Source organism: Pyrus communis, chromosome 5 (assembly GCF_963583255.1).
Source record: "Pyrus communis chromosome 5, drPyrComm1.1, whole genome shotgun sequence".
NCBI lineage: Eukaryota > Viridiplantae > Streptophyta > Magnoliopsida > Rosales > Rosaceae > Pyrus > Pyrus communis.
Window position 1 is genome coordinate 6,825,905 of NC_084807.1, and position 26,065 is coordinate 6,851,969.

Here is a 26,065-nt window from a genome sequence, read left to right on the forward strand (position 1 = left end):
CTTAGTTTGCACTATAAGGTATTAAAATTGTATCAATTTGACCTTTTACTGAACTAATTGTTAAAATTTCATTAAATATATCAAATAGTGTGCGTAAAATCTTTATATGGACTAATGTGTAAGTCATATTGGCACTAGATTGACAGACAAGAAAAACTCTGATTTAGAAGTGAAAAAAAAATACTATTAGACTGGTTGCGGAATGCCTGGCGTTGCGGGATGACCTATGGTTGGCTAAGGCTAAAGGCTTGACTCGTATGGACTAATGTGTAAGTCATATTAGCACTAGATTGACAGACAAGAAAAACTCTAATTTAGAAGTGAAAAAAAATACTATTAGACTGGTTCCGGAATGCTTGGCATTTCGGGATGGCCTGTGATTGGCTAAGGCTAAGGGCTTGACTCGTATGGACTAATGTGTAAGTCATATTGGCACAAGATTGACAGACAAGAAAAACTCTGATTTAGAAGTGAAAAAAGTACTATTAGACTGGTTGCAAAATGCCTGGCGTTGCGGGATGGCCGGTGGTTGGCTAAGGCTAAGGGCTTGACTCGTATTGTGGTGGAGGGTGATTCAAAAATGGTGATTCAGTCTATCAGTGGAGCTTATAACCCCCCTTGGAGATTGAAGACCATCTTAGAAGATATTCTCTGGCTTGTCGGGTTGTTTGAGGAGATTTGCTGGAAGCATGTCCTTAGGAAAACAAATTTTCTGACGGATGCTATTACCAGAGTGGGTTATTCGGTATCTGATTTTCATGTTTGGGATAGAACTCTTCCTTTAGAAGCCCATCGGGCATTCCTCTTTGATTTTATCCAAACCGGATGCCTCTCTTTAATGCAGTCTTTTTCTATTAAAAAGAAAACGAAAAAAATAAATAGGAGCGACTAAGCTTTTTAGGTTTTTGTTTTATTTTAGGTTGCTTAGCGAGGTGGGTTATTCTCTATACTCTTGGGTACTGAGAGAGAAAAGGAGGAAATAATAAATGAATGGTAAGAATGAAAAGTAAAAAGCAAAAATAATTAGAAAAGAGGACAATGAACGGTAATTAAAATAAAAATACGAAAAGAGAGGGATGAAAAAAAACAAGACCCATTCGATTTTGTGATTTCTGATCTCCTATAAACCCTACCTTTTGACCACTTGACGGGTCAGTTTGTTACCACAACACACACTCTCCCCCCCCCCCTTCCCCTTCTCTCTCTTACCAAAACATCAAAACAACTCTCCTTTCTCTTACCAAAACACCAAAACAACTCTCTCTCTCTCTCTCTCTCTCTCTTCAAGGTTTTCTTTCATTTCACTCTGCGCTTTCTCATGGTTTCCCAATAAAACCCTAATCTTTCTCCTCACTCACTCTCCAGGTACTCCAATCAAACCCTAATCACTCTCTTAATCACTCGCTTACGGTATGATTTTCGGATAACTGGGTTTGATTGATTTGATTTGGGGTTTGTGGATCTGCGTGTTTGGTTGCAGAGAAAATTTGAAGGAAAAAAAATTGGGAATCAAGCGTAGGAATATATGTCCTTCAATCAATCAAGGTCGGATAAGAACGAGACGCAGTACCGGAAAACAGGGCGATCCGCAAGCTCTAATCAGCAGCACAGGGGATACTCACCATCTTACCCTAAGGGCACCGGCGCCGGTGGGCCCGGCCCTTCCATCTCCTCCAACCGCAGGTGTGTTTATATATATATATATATATATATATATATATATATCTGTGTGTGTATCGTATCTACTCATTGCATATGTTTCTTTGTGTAGAGTTTGTTTCTGATCAGTTTTACTTGAATTTGAAGTTTTAACAATCTATGCAATTATATTGCTTTTGATTGTAATTTCAAATTGGGGTTTTTTTTAAATACGTTTTGGAATTTTTGAGATTGTTGGAAGTTAGGGTTTGATGATTTTTATTTCAAATATTCAGTTTTAGGAAGAATAATAACAATGCACAAGGAGGACAATCCAGGGCAAGTGTAACCACTGTAAATACTCAGGATTCCGGTATTGCTTTTGCACAACGTGGCGTTGTACAAAACGGAGCCCATGTACAGCCCCAATTACATGGTACAGATTTCGAACTTTCTGTTCTCTTTCAGTCTAGAAATTTATATGATAATGTCGTGATTGTTTTGATAGACTTTTATGGGTAGTTGAAGGAGTTTGCGAATCTGAGATAAATGAGTTTTCTTTTAAAATCTTTGTTGCCCATTTTGTTTGATTCTCATTTCTTGGCAATGTTTTCCTGCGATTGATCTGATGTAGGAGGTTCTGATGCACCTGTTGCAAGCACAGCTTCCCGTACAGCTGAAGCATCAGCCTCTCAGAGAAGCTCCCGAACTGTTCCAAAGGCTCCCACTTCTCAATCTGCCTCCGCGACTTCTGACACAAGAACACCCACAACACCAGCAAAGTGTAAGTTCACACTCTGGACCATGGATTTTGTTGTACTCAATGTTGGGGAATGTCGGCGTATTTTCGCTGTCATATAGTAATGTTGTGATGTCAATGCTAGATTCTCTTGGCAGTGTTATCCCAAATCGGCGATTTAGCAATGATTTTAACATGCTGATATATGATTTATGGTATATTAGTAAATGCCAATAATCAGGTTTTAACTTTTTCTGTTGGTTTTAGCCCCAGGAGATGCGTCCAAGGGCTTTGCCTTTCAGTTTGGGTCTATAAGCCCTGGCTTCATGAATGGGATGCAGGTATTGTTATATGCTAGCGAACTCTTGATTAAAATTCTCTAATTTCCTGTATTTCTAAGCGCCGAACAAATTATAGCATGTTTTTGAAAGCGGAAAGGTTGTGTTCCTTGTAGATTCCTGCTCGAACCAGCTCAGCTCCCCCAAATTTAGATGAGCAGAAACGTGATCAGGTTAGCTTGTTTTTCTTCTCTCTCATCTTCCTGCCTGTTTTTTTTTTTTTTTTTTTTTTTTTACTGAATAGTCTGATTGGTTCAACTGCACATGATGTTTTTTGACAGAAGTGTGTGTATACAGTAGTTTATGTCTTCCTATCATGTCCTTCTGTTTACTTGTTTAATGAAATATTATTCTTTGTATTTGAATTTAAAGGTGACTTAATTTCAATGAGTAATTTGGTGTCATTATGCTTTTCAATTTTGTTTATTAATTTGTGAAATCATTATGTCATGCTTGAATATGCAGGCGCGCCATGATTCTTTTAGAGCTGTGCCTTCAGTGCCAGTCCCTACTGTTCCTAAACAGCAGTTACCAAGGAAAGATTCAGTGTCCATTGATCAACCTAATGCTGCTGAGGTTCATATGTTACCGAAGGTTAAAAAGGATGTGCAAATCTCACATGCACCCCCTCCTAGTCAAACTCAGAAACCTTCTCCTCATCCAATGGCTGGGATGTCCATGCCAATGCCATTTCATCAGCCGCAGGTTCCATTGCAATTTGGTGGCCCAAACCAGCAGATCCAATCTCAGAGTATGAGTGCCAGTGCAATTCAAATGCCAATGACTATGCAATTACCAATTGGTAGTACTCAAGTACAGCAGCCAGTGTTTGTTCAAGGTCTCCAGCCCCATCCAATGCAGCCCCAAGGAATTATGCATCAGGGCCAGAACATGACTTTTACCCCCCAAATGGGTCCTCAAATACCTCAGATGGGCAACTTGGGGATCAGCATGGCATCACAATACCCCCAACAACAGGGTAGGAAGTTTGGCGGCCCTCGTAAAACTCCTGTCAAGATTACACATCCAGATACACATGAAGAGTTGAGGCTTGATAAAAGGACAGATTCATATCCAGATAGTGGGTCAGCCCCCAGGACTCACCCAAACATTCCTCCTCAATCCCAGTCTATTCCATCATTTGCACATCCTCATACTACCACCTATTATGCCAATTCTTACAATCCCAGTTCCCTATATTATTCTGCTTCAAGTTCTCATCCCTTAACTAGTAGTCATATGCCACCGAATTCACAAGCACCGAGGTTCAGCTATCCAGTCAGCCAGGGATCCCAACCTGTACCTTTCATTAATCCGTCATCGCATAGTACCCTGCCTGTTAGCAAGTCTGGGTCCCTTATGCACAATGTGGTGGATCCACCTAACCTGGAACATGCACGCGATGTACATAATATAAGTGCCTCTGTTCCATCAGCAACTATTCCTGTTGTAATTAAACCACCTGCTGGAACTGTTGGAGAGAAGGTTGTCGACCCATTGCCAAACAGCTCAACTGTTGTTGAAAAAGGTGAATTATCGAAGCCTGTGAGACAATCTGGAGAAATTATCCAATCTGCTGGTGACCAATCCATCCTCAAATCATTGCCGGTGATGGAAAAAGTATCTGCAAATGCTCCTGCCACTGCTTCAGTTGAGAAACAGGTTTCAAATCTTTTGTCCTCTTCTTCAGCTGCCCCAACTGAGGAGTCTGCACCAGTTGTGATCATCACTGAACCCAGAAAAAAGGAAACTCTTAGTCGGTCAAACTCAATTAAAGATCAGCAAAAGAAGCCAGGGAAGAAGGGAAATGGTCAACCACAGCTTCAGGTACTTATTTTCAGTACTTTTAGATAACCTTCTATTTTCTTCTCTTTAACGGTAGCATTTAAATTTGTGTCATCATTCTACATCCTTGATGACAGGTTGTTGGGCAGTCTAGCTCTACATCAAGCGTTCTGTCTCAATCTGCAGAGCATGGTATACCTTCTACTACTGATGTTTCTGGCACTGTAGAAGCTAATACAACTCTTGCTCCAGTAAGTAGTGCATCTGTTTCAAAGGCAGCGAAGGAACCACTGTCAGATGTTAGTGCTCCTACTGATGATTGTTTGGAATCAAAGACTGAAGGTATTGGGCAATGCACTATTCCCATCTCTTCTGAAATATCTGCTCCTGGGATGGTTGTTGGTACTTCAGATTCCATTCATCGTAGTCAACTAGACGGTTCTTTACAACCAGATGAACAAGGACAGCGTGACTTGATGGGGGCAGAAAAACAGGCAGAACAAAGTTTGTCTGGAAATTACAAACAGGATACTGAAGGTCATGGTATTTCTGCAGAATCCATCTCCGAAAAACCTTTGGAATCTGCTAAAGTACCTGCAGAGCATTCTGTTGTGAAGGAAACAGCTAAAGGAAGTACTGTTGCGATCTCAGACACTGCACAAGGAGGGCAGGGCCATTACGAGTGTCTCCATGCAGAATCTGGTGGAATGGATGCCTCTTTAAGCAGAAGTGATAGTATGGGGGGCAGTGAAGTTTTTTTTTCAAAATCTAGCAAATTAGAGCAGCATTCTGCTTCTGTTCAAACTACCGAACTTTCAGGTAGAACTTCAAAACCTGAAACTGAAGGTACATGTGAGGAGAATATTGGTGGTGGTGGGGGAAATATTGAGAATATTGGTAGTGGTGGGGATTCTCTTACAGTGTCAGACTTCAGGGACAAACCTGAACTGAGTAGAACTAAGAGTAGTTTTTCAAAGGGGAAGAAGAAAAGAAAAGAAGCTCTTTCTAAGGCAGATGCTGCAGGCGTGACCTCTGATCTTTATGTGGCATACAAGAACCCTGAAGAAAAGAAGGGTATTGAAAACACTGAAAGTATTATGACCAGTATAATTTCAAAGCAGGTAGCTGCTGATGCTCCTCAGCAAGATGCTGTAGGGAGAGAGAAAGATGCACCGGTTAAAGCTGAGCCAGAGGATTGGGAAGACGCTGCTGACATCTCTCCCCCAAAACTGGAAACCTCAGATACTGGAGAGCAGGTATGTGGAGTGGATGATTTTGACAAAGATGGACATGAACATGGGGCGAAGAAATATTCCAGAGATTTCCTGTTGAAGTTTACTGAGCAATTTACTGAGCTTCCAGAAGGTTTTAAAATTGAGCCTGATATAGCAGAGATCTTGGATGCTAATGTGAATGCTGCTCCTTCTATTGATTATGATTCGCTCCCTAGTCCGGGAAGAATTGTTGATAGGCAAGGAGGGGCCGCAAGACTTGACCGTCGTGGGAGTGGAATAATGGATGATGATAGATGGAATAAGGGAGGTGCTGCCAATTTCCGAACTGGCCAAGGACCAAATTTTGGTGTTTTGAGGAATCCACGTGCACCGACACCAGTTCAGCAGCATGTTAGAGGGATCCTGCCTGGGCCTGGTCACTCTGTTGGTCATCAGGGAGGGATGCAAAGAAATAATTCTGATGCTGACAGGTGGCAGAGAGCTACAAATTTTCAACCTAAGGGCTTGATGCCTTCTCCTCATACTCCATTACAGGTGATGCACAAAGCTGACAGGAAGTATGAAGTGGGTAAAGTGAGTGATGAAGAGCAGGCCAAGCAAAGGCAGTTAAAGGCTATACTGAACAAGTTAACTCCTCAAAACTTTGAAAAACTATTCGAGCAAGTGAAAGCTGTTAATATAGATAATGCGACGACTCTAACTGGTGTCATTTCACAGATCTTTGACAAGGCTCTTATGGAGCCTACTTTCTGTGAGATGTATGCTAACTTCTGTTTTTATCTAGCCGGAGAGTTGCCTGATTTCAGTGAAGACAATGAAAAGATAACTTTTAAGAGATTGCTTTTGAACAAGTGCCAGGAGGAATTTGAGAGGGGAGAAAGAGAGCAAGAGGAGGCCAATAAGGCCGATGAGGAGGGTCAGGTGAAACAGTCTGAAGAAGAAAGAGAGGAGAAAAGAATCAAAGCGCGAAGACGAATGTTGGGTAACATTAGATTAATTGGGGAGCTTTACAAAAAGAAAATGTTGACTGAGAGAATAATGCACGAATGCATTAAAAAGTTGTTAGGTCAGCAACAGACTCCAGACGAGGAAGATATTGAAGCTTTGTGCAAACTAATGAGCACAATTGGGGAGATGATTGATCATCCGAAAGCCAAGGAGCACATGGATGCATATTTTGAAAGGGTGAAAAGCTTATCGAATAACATGAAATTATCTTCTAGGGTTAGGTTCATGTTGAAGGATGCAATTGATTTGAGAAAGAATAAATGGCAGCAGAGGAGGAAAGTTGAAGGACCAAAAAAGATTGAGGAAGTACACAGAGATGCTGCACAAGAACGACAGGCACAGTCTAGTAGGCTGGCCCGTGGTCCTGGAATCAATCCATCAGCTAGAAGGGGGCCTCCTATGGAATTCAGTCCAAGAGGATCGACTATGTTATCTTCACCTAATGCCCATATGGGTGGTTTCCGTGGGATGCCTGCTCAGGTTCGTGGTTATGGCAGTCAGGATGTCCGTACAGATGAAAGACATTCTTATGAGAGTAGGACCTTGTCAGTTCCCTTGACACAAAGACCGATTGGTGATGATTCTATAACTTTGGGTCCCCAGGGTGGTCTTGCCAGAGGAATGTCCATCAGAGGACCACCATCAATGTCGGCTGCTCCTTTGGCTGAGATGCCTCCCAGTGCTGTCGATTCTAGGAGGATGACTGCTGGTTCGAATGGTTTCAGTTCTCTTTCAGAGCAGACAACTTACAACGCAAGGGAGGATCCTGTGCCAAGATATATGCCAGATAGATTTTCAGGTCCAGCTGCTTATGATCAGTCAAGTGTGTCAGAGCGTAATTTAAGTTTTGGTGGTAGGGACATGAGGAGTTCAGATCATAGAACTCTTCCAACTTCACCACCCACACGTGCACATGGAGCAACTTTAACACAAAATGTTCCTTCAGAAAATGTATTGACAGAAGACCATCTTAGAGATATGTCTTTGGCAGCAATTAAAGAATTTTACAGGTATATTCTTATTTTTGAGAGAGCAGTCCTTTCTTATTACTTTTTTCTTTTGGGTTAAGAAATTCTTGTCTCATGCATGCTTTAGAGTGTTCTAATTTGTTTATGTTATTTTCTTAGTTCAATGCATCTTTCAGATGTGATAGTTCTCTGCATGCTAAAATAATCTGCCTATGATTTGCTTAATGTGATTTTGTATTCGTTCTGTGTCTATGGGGAATGGATAGGACTAAGGAGCAATGGTTGGTCATCTGTCAATTTTTTTGGTCAACTTCAAGTTGCATAAATAGAATCGGGATTGTTTCTCTGGCATTGAATGGACCCCACAGGTGGAACAGAAGACAGAAAGGAAAATAAAAAAAACAATATAAGTAAAGGAGTTGAGTTAGTTGTGATGGATTTTGTTGTGCGATTACTTGTATGCTATGTTGTAAAGTGGTATACACAATTCGTTCGGACTCTCGGAAATGTAGTTGGTAGAATATGGGATCCATAAGCCAAGCTCAAGTGGCATGGGATGAGTGAGGTGTACGTAGAGGTCCTAATTTTAAATATTTGTTTTGGAAAAGAAAATAAAATAATGCAGGCGGTAAGATTGATTACTATCTACTCTTAACATTCCTCCTGATAACTAACTCATCTGTAATTGTTAGAGCTCAGTTGGAAAACTCACTTCTTATGCAGTTGACCAGTTGTTTTAGTTAAACCATATGATTGCAATTGTTCAAATCGTTATGTTTTTTCACATCTGTTGAAAAATATACTTTAGGGTTTCTCTGCATAAATAATGCAGATATGGCAATAAATAAGTTTGGATCATTTTATGCTGTTGAAGATGAAAATCTTTTTTTATCTTTTGTCACGGATGTCTTAATTTTTAGGAGGGGTATCCTCTTAATTTTTTGCTGAATTTATTGTTGTGCGTTCACGGATATTGAGAAACCTTGGGAAGTTATTTTGGCATGGAGAATTGTAGACTTTGTACAACATTTGACCTGCTACTTTGGAAACTTCTAGGTTGACTTGAATGCAGTGAGTGCAATGACAAGTAATGTGATATCTAAATGTGTATGGTTTAATTGTGGCCGGTCATGTTTCCCCGGGTTCTTCTTTCTTCTTACCATATTAAAACAACTCATTCTCTTTTATTTCTTCTAAAAATAAAAAAAAATAAAAAAAAAAGAACTCATTCTTGCCCTGATGCATCCATTTGATGTCAGAATCAGACCTATGTATGGTGGATGATCTTAATCTTTGGCATTTAAAGATTTAGTATATATTGTTGATGTTCAATCATTGGCTTTCCAAGAACTCATCTTAGATGGTGTTCTACATATATGGTTTTTTATTTTAATTATATAATTACGGGAAAGCAAGCAGAACTGTTCTAAAAGAATGGATCCATTTTGGAATAGGAGGTCTGCAGTGGTTTATTATTATTTTTACGCACCTCATATGTGGTTTATGTTGTTGACAGTAATAACTGTAGCATTGTCTTTACATGGGTGTGATGTATTATACAACTTCCTAAAACTCTCGTTAAAGATTTTTCATATGCTCTTCCTCAATTTTGTTTTCCTTCATATTTTCAGTGCTCGAGACGAGAAGGAGGTTGCTTTATGCATTAAAGAGCTGAACTCACCAAGCTTCCATCCGTCGATTATATCTCTTTGGGTCACAGACTCTTTTGAGAGGAAGGACACTGAAAGACATCTCTTGGCAAAGCTTCTAGTCAAGCTTACAAAGACCCATGATGGAACTTTGAGTCAGCCTCAGCTCATCAAAGGGTAGGAAAAGTTTACATGTGCGTTTGGATATTGAAATTGACGGTCTTCTCGGTATTGTGCGTTTTTCTATTATTTAATTTCTTATTTTATCTGCTCAGGTTTGAAGCTGTTCTGTCCACCTTAGAGGATGCAGTGAACGATGCCCCGAGAGCACCGGAGTTTCTTGGCCTTATCTTTGCGAAAGTCATTTTAGAAAATGTCATTTCCTTGAATCAGATTGGCCAATTAATACAAGAGGGTGGAGAGAAGCCAGGGCATCTTCTGAAAGTCGGGCTTGCAGGCAACGTTCTTGGGAGCGTCTTGGAGATTATCAAATCAGAGAAAGGAGATAGCGGTTTGAATGAGATCCGTATGTCCTCCAACTTGCGGTTAGAGACTTTTCGCCCCCCAGATCCTCTCAAATCAAGGATACTAGAGAAATTTATTTAGAGATTAGCGATGCTCGTTGTAATCGTGCTAGAAGGAATTCATGGCTAGTGCTTTTAGTAGGGTTCTGGACGAATTTGCAAAAATATTTTTTATGGAGGGCACTGGGAAATTTATGTAATGGGATGGGGTGGGGGGGTTAATCATTCTCCATGTTTTAATGTTATTTCTTAACAATATTTCTGCAGTGACGAAAGGTTCAATTGAGCATCATTTTCTCGTCGCTTGTCAATTGTTCTTTCTAGCAATCTTTGTACATCTCAATGCTCCGTTTCTCTTCTTCCGTCGGTTTCTGTAAAGTCTTAGACTGAATGATTTGACTACTTTTGAAGCCTTGGAGTAGGTTCGGTTTTTGATTCCATACAAAGTGAGAGCGAAAGGAGTTTATGGTTCCTCAATAATGTTCAATTGCCTGAAGATCCTCTGATGTTGTTGCTTTCACTCAGGAACAAAGTATGACCAGAATGCCTCGTACCTTTTGCATATGCAATTCATATCATAGGCAGAATCTGTTTATTGTTCAATTTATTTCCTGTCTCATTAGAAAAGAAAATTGCAGTATTAGTCCTTGTATTTGACCTAATTGGAGCTTTGATCCAGAACAATATTCCTTTATGATGTTATTATAACTTCTGTTCAAAAGAAAAAAGTTTTAAGAAGCATTAAGGGACACAAGTTCTAACAACCAACGGTGTAACTTGAAGTACTTGCTCCACATTTTAACAAGTTTGTGGCCAATGCTCATGAATTTTTAAATTAAAGACCAAAACTCCAGTTGAGTCAAATTTTTCAAGAACCAATGCTACATCTCTTATCTCATCCATGCTTTAGGAAAAAGATTAGACTCTTGTGGCCACCATTACTTCTTTCTAGTGTTCCTGCTTGCTCGTTGGGAATGAAATGCGCAACGGCAAACTATTGAGTAGCTTGGTATTGACACATTCCGGGTCTTGATAAGAGTAACTCCATCGTAACTTATTGCTTTGCCTATTGGCATCCAAATCCACTCCCTCCCCCTCCCCAAAACACTCCAGCCCACTCGGGCGAGAAGTTAGACAACAATTGCCTAGCCCAGCACCCTGCTTATGTGACGCAAGGCTGACGTCAACCACAATCTAAAATATTCAAACTATTAGAAAATTATAAAATAAAATAAAAACTAATTAAAAATATTAAAAAATTATAATTTTTTTAGAGGAAATTGTAGCAATGGTCCCTCAACTTTAACCCAATTGGAGCCAACTTTATTTTCATGACCATTGATCCCTTAATTTGTCAAAATGTGTAGTTATGATCATTTTCCTTAACACCGTCAATAAATCTATTAAATTCAATCATGTGCATGGCACATGAGATTGACTATAGGGGCAATTAAGGAAACATATTATTTCCCAGGTTGAAGTCGATACCATCCCCCAATTGAAACTTCCTCCATGCCCAATTCTCAAATTCCCAACCTGTATTGCAGTAATCAGCTTTTAATGAAGGAAAACAACCGCCGAAATTCAGTTTCAAAGCGGTTATGGACGATGTGGTGTGGAAGAGCTTTACTGCATTAGTATAGAGGAGAAGGGAGAAGGCTTTATTGCACTGGCATAGAGGAGAAAGCACGGAGGAGAAGGCAATTCACTCAACCCGAGAGCAACATGAATAATCTGGAAGCCACTGCCAATGAGGAAAAAGGCCTAGAGGAAAAGCATGGATGTGTTATAGTAGTACCAAGAAGACAAGATGAGGAGGAATGTAATTCCATCGTTGGCAATCTCATGACATCCGACAACTCCATCGTCCTCCGCTAAACTAACCCTGAAATCAAACCTTAAAACACCCAAATTTCCGATTGCAAACCCAAGTGCACTTAGTATTATCAGTTTTGGAGGGATTGAACACTCAAACAACTCAAATAACCCTCCTCGCAAAACCCTATCCAGCCCCCTTTGCTGCGTTCAATCGACTCCAACCCAAGGGAAATAATATTTTTCCTTAATTGCCCCTACAGTTAGACTCATGTGCCACGCACGTGATTGATTTTAACAGAACTATTGACGGTGTTAGCAAAAATGACCATAGCTACACATTTTGACAAGTTGAAGGACTAATGGTCATGGAAATAAAGTTGAGAAACCATTGCTACAATTTCCCCCTTTTTCTATAAATACCTGACCATGTCCTTTCACTTTTACACTACATTTCAATATTTCAAATACTTTCTACCAATCTTTTATTATTATCCAAAATTAATAATAAAGTTAGTTATCTTTTATTATTTTATAAAATAAAAAATGATAATATTTTAATACAACTTGTCTAAGGTTATTCAGCTTATGAGTGAAGATGCACTTAAATAGTTACTGTGCATTTAAGAAGATTGAGTTGCTTATTTTCCAAAGAGGCCTTGCTACACTGGAAGTGTTCGAAGAGAGCGAGAGGTAATATTGTAGAAGTGCTGCTTGCTTGGAAGACGAGGGGAGCATGTTTGGTAACAAGTAGATTCAATGTCTTGCATTATGTACGATATTCCTCTAACAAAAGCAGTGTTTTCTCTTGCGTAGCAGCAATTTAAGTGCTTAATTTCTTTCTTTGACAAAATTAAAAAAAATAAAAATAAAGTGGTTAATTTCTTTCATTTCTATTCTTTACAGTTTTGGACTCAGCTAAGAGAACTATAAAACTTTAATAAACAAAAATGCCGAAAACTCCAAGGATCATAAAATGTTCAACTAAGAAGATTTGCAGTAACACTGCCCAACACAAAACACATTAACACTAGTGTTCCCTTCTTTTTCTTCAAGAAACCAAATTCTGGTAGAATCGGAGTGTAATTGTTTCTACAATCTAATGCAAAACAAAGTTCTAAAGTGATTAGCCAAAAACACAATACAAGATTTTGCTTACATACTAACCTGTTAGGAAGAGAACAGTAACAAGTAAACGGACACAAAATCACAATTTACAATTGCCATTGTTTCACCACAACAATAAAAAAATGTGTTCATCTATTTATTACTCATCAAAGGATTTGTATCCTCCCTCCAGAATCTAGACCTAAATTACCTTTTCTTTTCGCAATATATATATATATATATATGTTAATCTGCATGTAGACAGAAAAGAATCATAGGGAGAAAGGTTTAGTATACACATCAAATGGCTCGCAGGCAGTTAGTTGCGGTTCCTACCACAAAGCAAACCAAAGCGACGCATCAGGCTGTTAGTATCGTATGACTATAAACCAGCATTTAACTTGAAAACCTAATAAATGTTACGCAAGACAATACCTGTTTTAGCCCGCCAGCAGCACTGCCTCCTGTCAGAAGCATGCTGACTAGGGATGTCACAGCACCACCGCCACCACCACCACCACCACCACCAAGGAGAGATGTTAATCTGCCGCCACCAAGGCCTCCACCACCACCACCACCCGTACCTGTACTTCGAATAGTAGAGCGCATAGAATTGAGTATGCTTCCATAGGTACTCGCTTGTCCACGCTCAATTGCTTGGATGAAGCAGAAAGTCATAGCACCTGTTGATGTGATCTTCGATAGAGCCTGTACCCATAAAGCATTTGATCAGATAATGTTCTAGTAGGAGTTTAAACTATAGTTTTACCAACTCTATGTTTTCCCCCAAACTTACTGATGTATCAGCAGACGTCTGATCATCATCACAACCACTGAAGGAAATGACTTCTCCACCGCCTGATCCTTTCCACATGCCCGATGAAGGGCGATGATCCTCCCATACATATCGTCCGCCCCTAAATCAAGAAGTGAAATTATCTATCATAAGAAATCCCATTTTAGATGAGGGGTAATCAAGTAGGTAGACACATTGAAAATCAGGGGAAGAACACAACAGAATTCGAGAATGATGACAATACTCATAAGCACCATGTTTAACTGGACATTATAAGATCATACATGCATAAGTTCAGACAATAGCGAAAGTTCTGCCTTTAGCATATGGAAACTGGCAAACTCACTGGACTCAAACTATAACAGCAGGAACTTAAAGAAAAGACTTTTTAAGGATTTGGTTCCCCATTTCTTTTAAAATACGCCCAAACAAGAATTTAATAGTTTGAAGTCTTCGCTCGAAAGGGGCTCAAGGCAAATGCCTTAAGTGTCTAACCTCTGAACTGGCCATTTTTCGGCAGGTCTAGCATGATTACTAGATGGAAGTCCATCTCACCAAAAGTATAATGTTCAGAAATGGAAATTGTTGATTTTTCACATGGTTCCAGTTACTAATGAGACGATACATATGCATACCTGACAAATGTTAATCTACATATCGGGATCAAAATTACCGAAAACTAACCTGTCCATTCTGCAAAGGAAGGGCAAATCTAGTACGGTGCCACTATGACAAGCATCAATTATTGCATGAAGCTTAACCCCGGGTGGAAGGGGCCTTACAATTGCTGCATTTATCTCATCATCAACAATCATACCCTGAGTTTCGAAGTCAAGGGGACAAAGGGTTTCATCAAAACCATCAATTTCATCACCATTATAATTCCTCTGCTGTGAACCATGACCAGAGTAATGAAACAGGAGGGAGTCTCCTGGTTGACAGCCTTGTACAAGCCAATGTAATGCCATTCTAATGTTGTATTTGTTCGGAATCTTGGAAGGGTGAGTTTCTTCTTCTGCAGTTCAGAAAATGAGTACAATTTAACACTACGTGTATTATTAAAAACAAGAACTTGAGATACAATTCACGAAAGGGTTCATAAGGTGAATGACAGCATCTGAAAGAAGTGCAAATGACTGTGTACTTGAATGTTTATAGAACATTGAAAGGACAAAAACTTTGGAAAAGGAAATTGCAATAAAACTAATCCTCCTAAACTATTAGCAGTTCAATCCCAACATAAACATTTGCTTTGTCATTTGGTTAACCTCAAAAAGGGGAGAAGCTTCAATAGATATCAAGGGGGCAAAGGTTATCAAGAAAGAAACCACCAATGATGATCAGGGTAAAGCTACAAGAATGAGTGATTTTTGTGCAACTCAATGACAACAATCCGGAAGTTGCAATATTATCCCGCAAGTTCTGATATAAAATAATCCTGCAAGTGCTAACACAGTAAATGTTCTCCATGTACATATCTACGGTTCTTGACCTAAGGTTCCTATGGACTGTAAAATCTCAGTATGAAAGTCACACAAGCTCCATAAGTCTGATATAGAATAAGCGCATTGAGGATCAAACAATCAAATCAAGCACAACAATTTGTTGCCCAAGTTCCCTGACAGCATTCCTTACGTTGAGCTAATTGTTGGTAACCGTCTTGTTCAGCTAGTGTAGTTGGGAGAAGTAATGTCTTTTATTGTTCGAGGAAGAAAATCAAGAGTCATAGGTGAATACCAATAGGATTCGCCTAATCCGCCCACGAGACCAATGTAGGCAGTTATGAATCTTGTAGAAGTTGGTGACCTACTTCTCATTTCCTGATCTGAGATCGATCATTCAGATAGACGGGGCTAGACTAACAACCACAGGTCACCGTAATACTCATGACCCCTCCCTTTAGCCAGATTAGCTATTGACAATCTTGATAATTAATTGCCAAAGATAAAGCACACATTGCAAATTCAATACCTAGTAGTTCAAAAAATCTTGGGCCATTTTTCCTTTTATCATCAGTGATTAAATCCACACCTTTAACATCACTCATATCTTCCCTTCTCTCCTACCTAAAACTTTTACTTCATCGTAAGATTCTCAGCTGTTTCTTTTCTCATCCGAACCTTCTCACAAAAACTATCCAAATACATAGGAAACAATCCATTTTCCGATTCAAAACTGTCACCAACTAAGAATATTCAGCTGCATTTCTCATCCAAACCTTTTTTTTCTCACAAATCCTACCCCGAAAGCCGCAACCTTTACGGTCCAAAATATCAAATCAGAAGTCTCTTTTTCACTAGGGCATCTTCAAAACATACTAATTCAAATCATATCACCAGAAACCAAACCAAATCACATCGCAAAATTTGCGCCCAACAAAAACAGAACATGTACATGCACACCAAGAGCAAATATTCGGAATTACACACAACATGTTATCTTATGCAAAATCAAATTGCATGCATGCATGCATATACGTATACCGGTGAGCATGACAATGCAATCGTCTGGAAACTGGAACTTGTTGATGAGGAGATACCGCATGCACTTGGCATCATTGATGCAACCCTTGAGCTCATGTCTCGAGTACTTATACGAGATCCCGCAGATCACAGCCTTCTTCCGCCCGTGCACGTTGGGGGGAGGGCCTGGAGGCGCGTGACAGTAGGGGGAGGTAGGTGACGGGGCGTGAGAGTAAGGAGCTGGAGGTGGAGGCGCGTGGGAGGCTGGAGGCTGATGGAGGCCACGTGAGTCCGCAATTATAGTGACACCCTGGCAGATTGCGCAGCGGATGGAATCGGCGCCGGGGGGCAGCTGGAGAGGGGTGCGGCAGTGGCAGCAATTCACCAGCATATTATACATGGTGGCGGGTCAAACTGGAATTTGGAGAAAAGGGCAGAGGTAGAATGGGAAAAAGTGGGAGCTATGGATTTCTGTGATTGTTGAGAGAGAGAGAGAGAGAGAGAGAGAGAGAGAGAGAGAGAGAGAGGGAAACTGGGTTTGGATTGGGATTGATGGAAACTGCGAAATTGGATAAATGGAGGGAGAGAGATGCGTGTAAGCTCCCTACGCACGAACTAGAAGAAAAAAAAAAAAAAAAGCTGGAAATACACGTATTGAATTCAAGTAGGGAATTCGGTTTTTTTTTTTTTTTTTTTTTTTTGTAATGGTCTTTCGTTAATGATACAATTAGGGAATTCTTTTTAATAAAATAAATAATTAAAAGACGCAACCGTGTATACAAAATTACAAATTGTAATTTTAATAACAATAAAATTGTTATAAATAAGCAAACATTTGCTATAGATTGAATTGTAATGAAATTAATGTATCACTTTGTTTATTCATTTTATACATGTGTCAGACATAGAAAATAAACATAAAAGAAGAGAGATGAGGGAAACTTGTATTATTATTTTTTTTTTTTTGTACTACTGGTATGATACAAGCATACCTTTATGTATAGAGGTTTTAACCCGACATCTCTTTTAATGCATATAGAAAGCTTACACACTAAAATAGTAAAAATCAAACTTTTACTATTGTATGTTATGTATGTATGTTATGTTATGTTATGTATGTATGTATGTATGTATATTATGCTATGTTATGTATATATGTGAAACCTTATGTTCGAATCTCGAGAATAATAAGTTTGATGTTATTTATTTCTCTTAATCCTTATTGTAAATACATCAGATTATAAAATATAAAAAAACTAGCAGCCAACTAATTAAGTTCGTATTTTTAAGAGAAACTAATAAAAAACAAGGAAATTAAATTTCAAAATTTAACAAAAAATACTTAACCAACTTTACTTAATAGTTAAGACAAAAACAACACATGCCACATATTCCACACGCTGCAAGACACATTTTGTAAATACTGCCTAGGACTTTACTTTAGGCTTGGCTTGTGGCATTTTTACAACGAATGGGCTTCAAGATGTAGTTGGACTTGTACGTGAGGTTTTTGGGCTGTAACAATTGGCATGATATGTGGAATTAGACTTTATATTTGGATTGAAAGTAGAGAAAATATGGTATGAACTTATTTTCATGAAATTTGTTGTTTAAAAGTTGAAATTATTTTCATGAAATTTGCTTTGTGATGGCCAAATCGAAAGCCCTTAATGTTTATACCGAACTTCTTTCATTAAAAAGTTGCAAATTAAGCTTTACAAATTTCATAATTAGGGCAAAATTGACCGGGAAAATGTGGAGAAGGGTGTTTTTGCTATTTGTGTTTTATGACCGATGAAATGACGCTTTTACCTTTCGAATGCATCATGCTTAATTCACATGACTTAAGTTAACAAAGAATTGAATTGAAAAGCTTGAAATCTAACAGAAATGATGAAATAGGAGTTTGTAATGAGTTTAGGAACTTATATTTATAAAAAAAAATAATAATAATTTAGGGTCTCTTTGGTACTCTACTTGAATCCAACCTTTTAAACTTAAAAATAATTTTCAAGTTTTAGGCCTTCCAAACTTGTTTGGTAGGACAATTTTCAAAAATTGAACTCAAGACCAACTCAAAAATATAGTATATCCTCTAAAAACATAAAAAGTGAGTTTTTAGAGTTTTTAAACTTAAACTTACTCCTTTCTTTTCTCTCCCTCCTCCCCTCTCACTCCAAATATATCTCTCTCTTTTATTCTTTCTCTCTCCTCTTTTTTTACCTTTTTCTTCTCTCCTCCAATCCGTTATCTTCATTCTCTATGTTCTTTCTCTCACTCCTCTTCCTCTCTATCTCGTCCAATCCTCTCTCTTCTTTCTCTTTTCTTCAATTATCTATTACTTTCTTTCCTCCTCTCTCCTCTTTCTCCCTCTTTTGCTACCCCCTCTTTTTAGATCTCTTTGTCTAGTTTAAGTTGTAAGATTTAAAATTTTTAAATCTCAAACCAATCAAGTTTTGAGTCTTAAAGAAAATTGTTTTCAAGAAATATTTTGAGAAATGATAAAAAAATTTAAATAAGATACCAAACTAACTTAATTTCACTCGAAAAAAATTTATAGACTAAATCGACAATTCAGCATATTTATCTCTTGGACTGTAACTGGACCACCAAGGAAAAGGCCCAAGACAAATAAAAAGCCCTAACGCATGCTGAAGGATAGTCTGCGGCCGGGGAAGGCACCATATATAAAAACCAACCAAAGTAACGAGGGTAAACGTCGGGCTGCTGAGGTGACAGAGATTATTAGGGTTTTAGCTCCTCCGTCCCCATTTCCAAAATGGTACGTTTCCTTTACCCTGCAAAAGTTCTGGTATTGCAAAAGTTTGTGCGTCTGCAAATTAGATCTGCAAATTGGTATTCGAATCTCATATTGCTTTACTTATTTTCTTTTTGTTCGATTTTTTTAATTTTTGGGTTCAAATGGGAATTGTAAGACAGGAAGATTCAGAGACCCATAAAGCTATTGAGTTAGATTATTCAGTAAAAAGTGTGAAATGTCTAAATGTTCTGGTGGGTTTTACATGATTTTTTTCCCCCAAAATTTGTTGTAGATATAATCTGTGGCTTATGGAGTGTGAATGTCAAAAGGGTTTTCTTTGTGTTAAACTGCGGGAAATTTAAGGAAATTATTACTTGTAATTTTTTCTGTCGAATGTTATTGCTGATTGTATGTGTTTTAGTTCAAGCGATTTCGTAAGATAGTCGGTCCCTTGCACTCGTTGTTTGTTGATTTCTGGGTACATCATTCTAGGTAGAGACTTGGAGTCAAAAGGGTTTCTTTGTGTTGAACTGTGGCAAATTTAAGGAAATTATTCCTTTACATTTTATGGGTATTGTTATTGCTGATTGTATGTGTTTTAGTTCAAGAGAGTTCGTTAGATGGTCAGTGCCATACTCTTTTAAGCTCCAAGTGTTTACCTACCTACAACGTTGTAGGTAGGTACTTGGAGTTAAAAGGAGTTGTCGCGTTAACCCTTTTATGTGCCTTGTTCTTTGTGTTCTATTATGGTTTCGAAGAAATTCATTACTTGCAGTGCACACCTTAGTGTTATCATTGTGTATTGTATTTTTTTTTTCTTTATCTAAATCATCCGAGTGTGAACTTGAATTTGTTGCCTTACTTTTCCACTTTTATTTCCTCGTGTGTATTGCAGACTAAGAGAACCAAGAAGGCGGGCATTGTTGGGAAGTACGGTATGTGCATTTTGCATTTTTTTTCCCTTCGCCCGTATATTTTTTTGAATTTGTGGTGAAATGAAGGATTATGGGGAAACGGTATAACTTGTGTGTGTGCACGCTCACACAAACAGGGTGGCGGAGGGTACTTTTCAATGATTATTTGTTCGATGTTTATAATCTTTGTGAAACACAATCACACAGTTCACAAAGAAAATTTTGGATTTTGAATTGGTGGGGTCCTATTTCTAGAAACTATTTAGTAAACAGGGATGATTTGTTGTTGGCATGATCAAATGGTTACAATATTTTACATGTTTATGTTATAATGGTGAATTACTTATTTTTGTATGGGTTCAGGCACCCGATATGGTGCTAGTCTGAGGAAGCAAATCAAGAAGATGGAAGTCTCTCAGCACAGCAAGTACTTCTGTGAGTTCTGTGGGAAGGTACTTACCCTACCATCTAAAGTCTGGTTTTCTTGTGAAAAGTTAGGTTTAGAAATGCAACCCTTCTAATAAAAATGCATGGTTGCAGTACGCGGTGAAGCGTAAGGCTGTTGGAATTTGGGGTTGCAAAGATTGTGGCAAAGTGAAAGCCGGAGGCGCCTACACACTGAAGTAAGGACTTTGTAGGGATAAGTTCTGTTTGTCATGTCTCTGTAACTTTCTATGCTGGGATTATAATTGTGTTTAATGGTTATATTTTGCAGTACTGCTAGTGCTGTGACCGTTAGGAGCACCATCCGAAGGCTGAGGGAGCAGACCGAGAGTTAGAGCTGCATTATTCCCTTGTTTTCGATGAAACCATCTATCATTTTCTTAAAGTTTGACTCATGTTTTGTTATGTACTTGTATGCGGAGCTTTAGTTTTGACTAAGCGGCGTAATGGTTACTGAGTTAAATGATCTTTGTTTGGGTTAGTTACGTTTTCAGGTGATATTGCATTGGTATGTTTTAATTAGCAAATTTGTAGGTACGATATCCACACCCCGAACCCTGTTCTATGATTTGCTAGCAATACAGCCATGGACGTCTATGAATTTTCATGGAAAGTCTGTACAAGTGATCTCGAAGTGCAATGCCCGCAACAATACTCGTCAATTAAAGAGTATTTCTCTTGTTCGATATAAATTTTGCAAAACTTAAGTAACCAAAATTGAAGGGACCGGACAGGATCCGTTTTTGTAATTACAAAATCCGTACCCGAACCTGCTGGACCCGCCCCGCCCCGCCCCTTGGGTATCTTTCTATATCTGTAGGTTTATTAGTTTCCTTGGTTTTAGTCTTTTGACCCTTTCATAAGTTTAAACAAGTTACTTTTTTACACGACTGTGATTCCCTCGAAACAAAACAAAATCTCGCACACATCTATCCTCTTTTCATTCAACAATATTAGAGGAGAATGCGAGCTAAGTCGCGCAATATGTCAGTTATATTTTTAAACCGTACTGCTAGTGGTAATCCATTCTTACGTAAAAGCAAATTTACGCTTTTAACTCTAGATTGCGCAATACAGCCAAACAGTGCTTGGCCCTACACGTTATGAGTATGAGTCTTTCCTTCGTACATGCAAATGCAAAAGTAACTCGTTCAAATCACAAAATGAAAAGTTTATACACAAATGTCAAACTGAGAAACCGCCGGATAATTTGACCATCTTGAATCGAGATATATAAGATTAAATGACTCGCTTTGTGCTCATGTTCATGGACAAACAAAAGAAAAATGCGTAAGTAGAATGGTTATTGGTTACTGAAGATTTTATCTCCTTGTTAAAATACTAAACAGTAAACATACAACACTGGCTGCGTCGAGGTTTTACCTGGACACAGAACTTATATATTACATCTACCTCATCTATACACAACACGCGCTAAGATTGCAGAGCGAAAAATTAGTAAAGTACTCGGATGCCGACCAGCATTCCCTCTTCTTTCTCCCTATATGCATACACAACCTAACAAACAACATAGATGTAAACTCTGATACTCCCCATAAATGAGTTTAAAGAAGGATCATCATCTCAACACAAGATGCCGAAGAGAACACGAACATAAAACTTGAAGCTGCCGGAGAAGGGAAACCATAAAACTTCCTCTTGTTCTCACACCTCGCAAACTTGCATGGATAAGTCAGTCCTCATTGGGATTTTCATACAATTTGAATTGGCATGTGGTCACTGCTACTGTTATGCTGCATTTGTTTCTGGACAGCTTTCACTGCTGCTACTCTAGCTGCATTTGCTGCCCTATTAGCTGCCGTTACGGCCCTGTTCACTCTTTCATCCACCTTGGCTACATCATAGGCCTTCTCGGACACCATTCTTGCTTCCTGATTGTAAGTATAACACAGAATAATAAAACAGATTAACAAGAAATACCATTGGCTATTCAGTGTTATAATAATTGTCAACCCGATTTCATGCTTCCCTAAGAACGTGATTACTGGAAATAATCAAGGATTATTTGAAGTTGCAGAGTATGAGTGCTACATGTGTTTCTTTCATTGCCAAAAAGTATGAAACATAATCATGCAAAAATTCATTAAATATTACAGGTTACAATTATGAGCTAGAATGAATTCTACGTCACGCCAATTGTAATTTTTTTTCTAGGATCCTGGCTTCAGCAGTCTTCTTTAACTTGACAAAAAGTGATATGGTGAGCACCAAAAACTATAAACATCTTGACCTACAATACTGTTCAATGGCCAAACCAACTAAGGGCACAAAATTGTTACACATCTGCTACGATTGCATGCCACAGACAAATGCAGAGGGTAAACACAAATATTCTATGTAAATAGTATGTACCTGAACCGCATTAAGTACTTTGGAATGATTAACAGCAACGGGAGATACAGGATAAATTGCATTCTGTGTGCTTGGAACATCAAGGACTCCATTTTGCCAGTGACCAGCTTGAGTTTCCCCATTTCTAAACGTGTACATACCAAGCCCTTGCCTTCTACCCTCATGCCAAGCTCCCTCATACCTATGCCCATTTGCAAATCGATAGACCCCAAACCCATGCATTTTATCCGCAAAATATTCTCCAGCATACGTGTCACCATTTCTGAATTTTTTTAATAGAAAAAAAAGCAGAAATTCTGTCAAAAATCAATTCTGAGCATTTACATATAGATTTCTATTTAGCCACAACAGAGATAGCCGTACATATATAAGGTCGAAACCAAACACAAAAATAATTGCCCATTTATAAAACATGTCTGCATCTCAATATCTGATGAAAGGTGAACTAAAATGATCTCAGTATATAAGTTTTCATTATCAACATATATCACTGTTCTCCTTAAAACACATGGTCAAAAACAAGCAAGGAACAGTTTAGCGTCCCATGCCAAATAAAGGTTATAATATTGTTCACAAATCTTATCTTGGGGTGAGTTCCGTAATTCAAGCACTAGACAGTATGTTTTCCACCACTTATGCCGTTCATTTCTATAAGTGTTAAGCGAACAACCCTAGTACTACCTTGAAATCATCTCCACTTTCATGATCTTTTGGAGTAATATGTTGCACTCCCTCGAGCATCACCCACATCCGTTTATTTAAGCTATTCACATCCTTTCTTCTTTTTTTCCCCAACAGTAAAAATCCTAACACCCAATGCCTAAAGTACTTGCTGCCCAGAATATCCAGCAACAATCACGTACAACAGAGATGAAAGCCCATTATTTTTTTAGTCCTACTACAAACGTTAACCGAAAGAACTCAATCCCGTTGATGATGTTTATGAATCCAGAAATCTACCTACATCAAGTGGCACAATCCATAATTAACAGTTTTATAATCTTATCACAAACAAGGAACAGACCAACCAAAAAACTTCAGAGACAATGCGGAAACAACATCAATAAGACAATATTGGTATCGCAATAACAAAATACATAAGCAACAAAATAATAGAGCAAAAATCCCGAAAATCAGTGGCAAAGTTACCTGAAATGGTAGTGACCAAGGCCGTGCTTGACACCCCACTTGAATTCCCCAACATATCTACTCCCATCCTCACAGGTATGAATTCCACACCCATGACTCTGCCCATTAGACCATTCCCCTGCATAAACATCCCCAGTGTAAAACCTATACACCCCAAAACCATGCCTCAAGCCCTGCCTATACTGCCCGCGATACCGGCTTCCTCTCGCCCACGTCTCGACGCCATAACCATCATACTTACCATCAACCCAATCCCCCTCGTACCTCCCACTCATGTAATAGTAATACACCCCACTTCCTGAACATTTCCCCTTGTGAAATTCACCCTCATACACGTCTCCATTGCTGTAAACCTGAACCCAACACCCCGAATTCCCTCTCTTTTCGGCTTTGGGCCGCGACCCGATTGACCAAAACACCGGGAGCGGCGGCCTAGAGGAGGTCTTGAGCTTGATTGGGAAAGACCTGGCGAGGAACAGCCGTATGGACGGGAGGCGAGGGAGGGCGAGATTGAGGGAGAAGAGCAATGCGGCGGAGAAAGCGAAGGCGGAGAGGAAGTCGAGGAAGAAAGAGTGGCTAGGGTGAGAGACCAGGAAGTAAAAGAAGGGCAAAGAAAGCAGTAGGAGGAGGCGGCGAAGGCGGTTAACGCGACGGAGGAGGCGAAAGAAGGCGGATTTGGCAGCGATGGATGGGGAAAAGAGAGGTGGTTTTTGCGGCGGAGGTGGGAATTTGTGGAGGGTCGGGGATTTGGAGAGGGAGGAGGGGGCTTGGGTCAAAACGGGTCGCTTGTAAGGTGTGGTTTGAGGGATTGGGGGGTCATGGTGGGGAAAATGTTGAGATGGGTAACGAGGGAATTGGGAGATGTGATTGAATTGGTGGGAAATCGAGGAGAAGGAAGAATAAGGCGGCGATGGCGGTGGTGCGGCGGCGGCGGCGGCGGCAGAGGCTGAGATTGGGTTGTAATCGGAAGAGACGCCAATGCTTTCTGTTCCGATCTGAGCTTCTGATTTCTTCTGATGCATTACATATGGAAAAACACAATACAGTGAAGAAAAACACCAACAATTAAATCCAACAAACAACAGGAACAGAAAGAAGAAGAAGAAGAAGAAGAAGAAGAAGGGTTTTTTTGTGCGTTGGATTTGGTTGTGGGGTTGGGAGAATGTTTCTCTTAATTTTTGTTAGGGTTGAGATTATTGGGAGAGAGAAGAGATGTTGGGAAGAGCGGGGCGTGCGCAGAATTAATGGCAAAAGAGTGGAGTGTTTATACAATCGTCAATTTCCAATTTTGAAATATCAGAGAGAAAGACATGAAGAAGAAGAGAGAGAGAGAGAGAGGAGTGAGAGAGATAGAGAGGGGTCCATTGGCTATATCTGACAACTCGAAGCGACAAATAAGACGGCGAGGGTAAAATAATTATTTGTCTGAAACAGTAAATACGCGTATTATGCAATTAAATATGGGTATTTATCATTAATAGCCAAAATTTAATATCCAATTTCGTAAATATCATTATTTTAAAAAAATTTCAAATATAGCAGAAAACTCACGTGAATATACCTAAATACCATCAAGATCCAAAACCCAACACTTGAATAGATCTCCTAGGCATTGTTGTTCAAAGTGCGAGGCCGCGCCAGAGAAGGATCTTGAAGGTATGGACACTACAAACAGTAAACATCCTCTACAATCAAACCCAATGTTGTGAGTTCCACATAGAAGTGGTCGAGTAGGTTGATTGTTTGACATGAATCGCTTTCTAATTCAACTAAAGCGAACCCCATTCTCCTTACAGGACTAATACCTTCAAGTGTTGCTGCCATTTCAATCTTGGGCAACAGACCTAAATCCTACCTTGTTCCATACACCAGCAGCAACAAAAGCACCTTGCCAATCCCTTATAATTACATTCTCTAACCTTGTAGCTCCATCCACGTTCACCTTAACCCAACCCTATCTCGGAGTCTTCTACTCATGCTACAACAGTTGCAACGGTGACGACGAGCGAGAGACATTTGCCATAAATTCCTGTAACCATGTAGTAGCCCGCTAAACAACAAGTGGGTGACCGGTCCTGCCATTCCACACTCTAGAATTTCTCTCCAACCAAACAGTCCAAAGAATAATGCAAATTGAATTAAAATTCTTTGGTTTTGGTTTTAATTTTAAGAGTTTAATTCATTGAATTTAGTTCATGTTTATTTGGTTTTAATTTTGAGGGTACTTAAGTCTATTTAAGTGAATTTCTGTTATTTTTGAAAGATTTTATAATATATGATATTTATGAAATCTGGTGTTAAATTTTGGCTATTATCGATAAAAACTCATTAAATATGTTCTTTAAATTGTCGAAAGATTA

At 39.1% G+C, this 26,065-nt stretch overlaps 4 protein-coding genes across 4 annotated transcripts; 2 read left to right on the forward strand and 2 right to left on the reverse strand.

Moving 5' to 3' along the window:
- Nucleotides 1–1,204: 1,204 nt before the first annotated feature.
- On the forward strand, nucleotides 1,205–10,195 carry LOC137733412 (eukaryotic translation initiation factor 4G). The gene is made up of 10 exons (XM_068472562.1): nucleotides 1,205–1,365; nucleotides 1,481–1,683; nucleotides 1,935–2,074; nucleotides 2,273–2,422; nucleotides 2,645–2,718; nucleotides 2,832–2,888; nucleotides 3,181–4,542; nucleotides 4,638–7,753; nucleotides 9,343–9,537; nucleotides 9,636–10,195. Exons 2-10 carry the CDS (start codon nucleotides 1,526–1,528, stop codon nucleotides 9,964–9,966), a joined length of 5,583 nt encoding a protein of 1,860 aa, XP_068328663.1. The 5' UTR covers nucleotides 1,205–1,365; nucleotides 1,481–1,525; the 3' UTR covers nucleotides 9,967–10,195.
- Nucleotides 10,196–12,890: 2,695 nt separating this feature from the next.
- Nucleotides 12,891–16,548, reverse strand: LOC137735536 (metacaspase-1-like). The gene is made up of 5 exons (XM_068474964.1): nucleotides 16,086–16,548; nucleotides 14,287–14,617; nucleotides 13,603–13,723; nucleotides 13,242–13,514; nucleotides 12,891–13,138 (listed from the first exon to the last, which is right to left on the reverse strand). The coding sequence occupies exons 1-5, from the start codon at nucleotides 16,462–16,464 to the stop codon at nucleotides 13,079–13,081; spliced, it is 1,164 nt and encodes a 387-aa protein (XP_068331065.1). The 5' UTR covers nucleotides 16,465–16,548; the 3' UTR covers nucleotides 12,891–13,078.
- A 2,187-nt stretch (nucleotides 16,549–18,735) lies between these two features.
- LOC137733793 (large ribosomal subunit protein eL43) lies at nucleotides 18,736–20,664 on the forward strand. The gene is made up of 5 exons (XM_068472977.1): nucleotides 18,736–18,846; nucleotides 19,721–19,760; nucleotides 20,103–20,191; nucleotides 20,280–20,362; nucleotides 20,455–20,664. Exons 1-5 carry the CDS (start codon nucleotides 18,844–18,846, stop codon nucleotides 20,516–20,518), a joined length of 279 nt encoding a protein of 92 aa, XP_068329078.1. The 5' UTR covers nucleotides 18,736–18,843; the 3' UTR covers nucleotides 20,519–20,664.
- Nucleotides 20,665–21,474: 810 nt separating this feature from the next.
- Nucleotides 21,475–25,059, reverse strand: LOC137734654 (uncharacterized). Its single transcript, XM_068473911.1, has 3 exons — nucleotides 23,706–25,059; nucleotides 22,557–22,818; nucleotides 21,475–22,075 (listed from the first exon to the last, which is right to left on the reverse strand). The coding sequence occupies exons 1-3, from the start codon at nucleotides 24,725–24,727 to the stop codon at nucleotides 21,896–21,898; spliced, it is 1,464 nt and encodes a 487-aa protein (XP_068330012.1). The 5' UTR covers nucleotides 24,728–25,059; the 3' UTR covers nucleotides 21,475–21,895.
- Nucleotides 25,060–26,065: the final 1,006 nt, after the last annotated feature.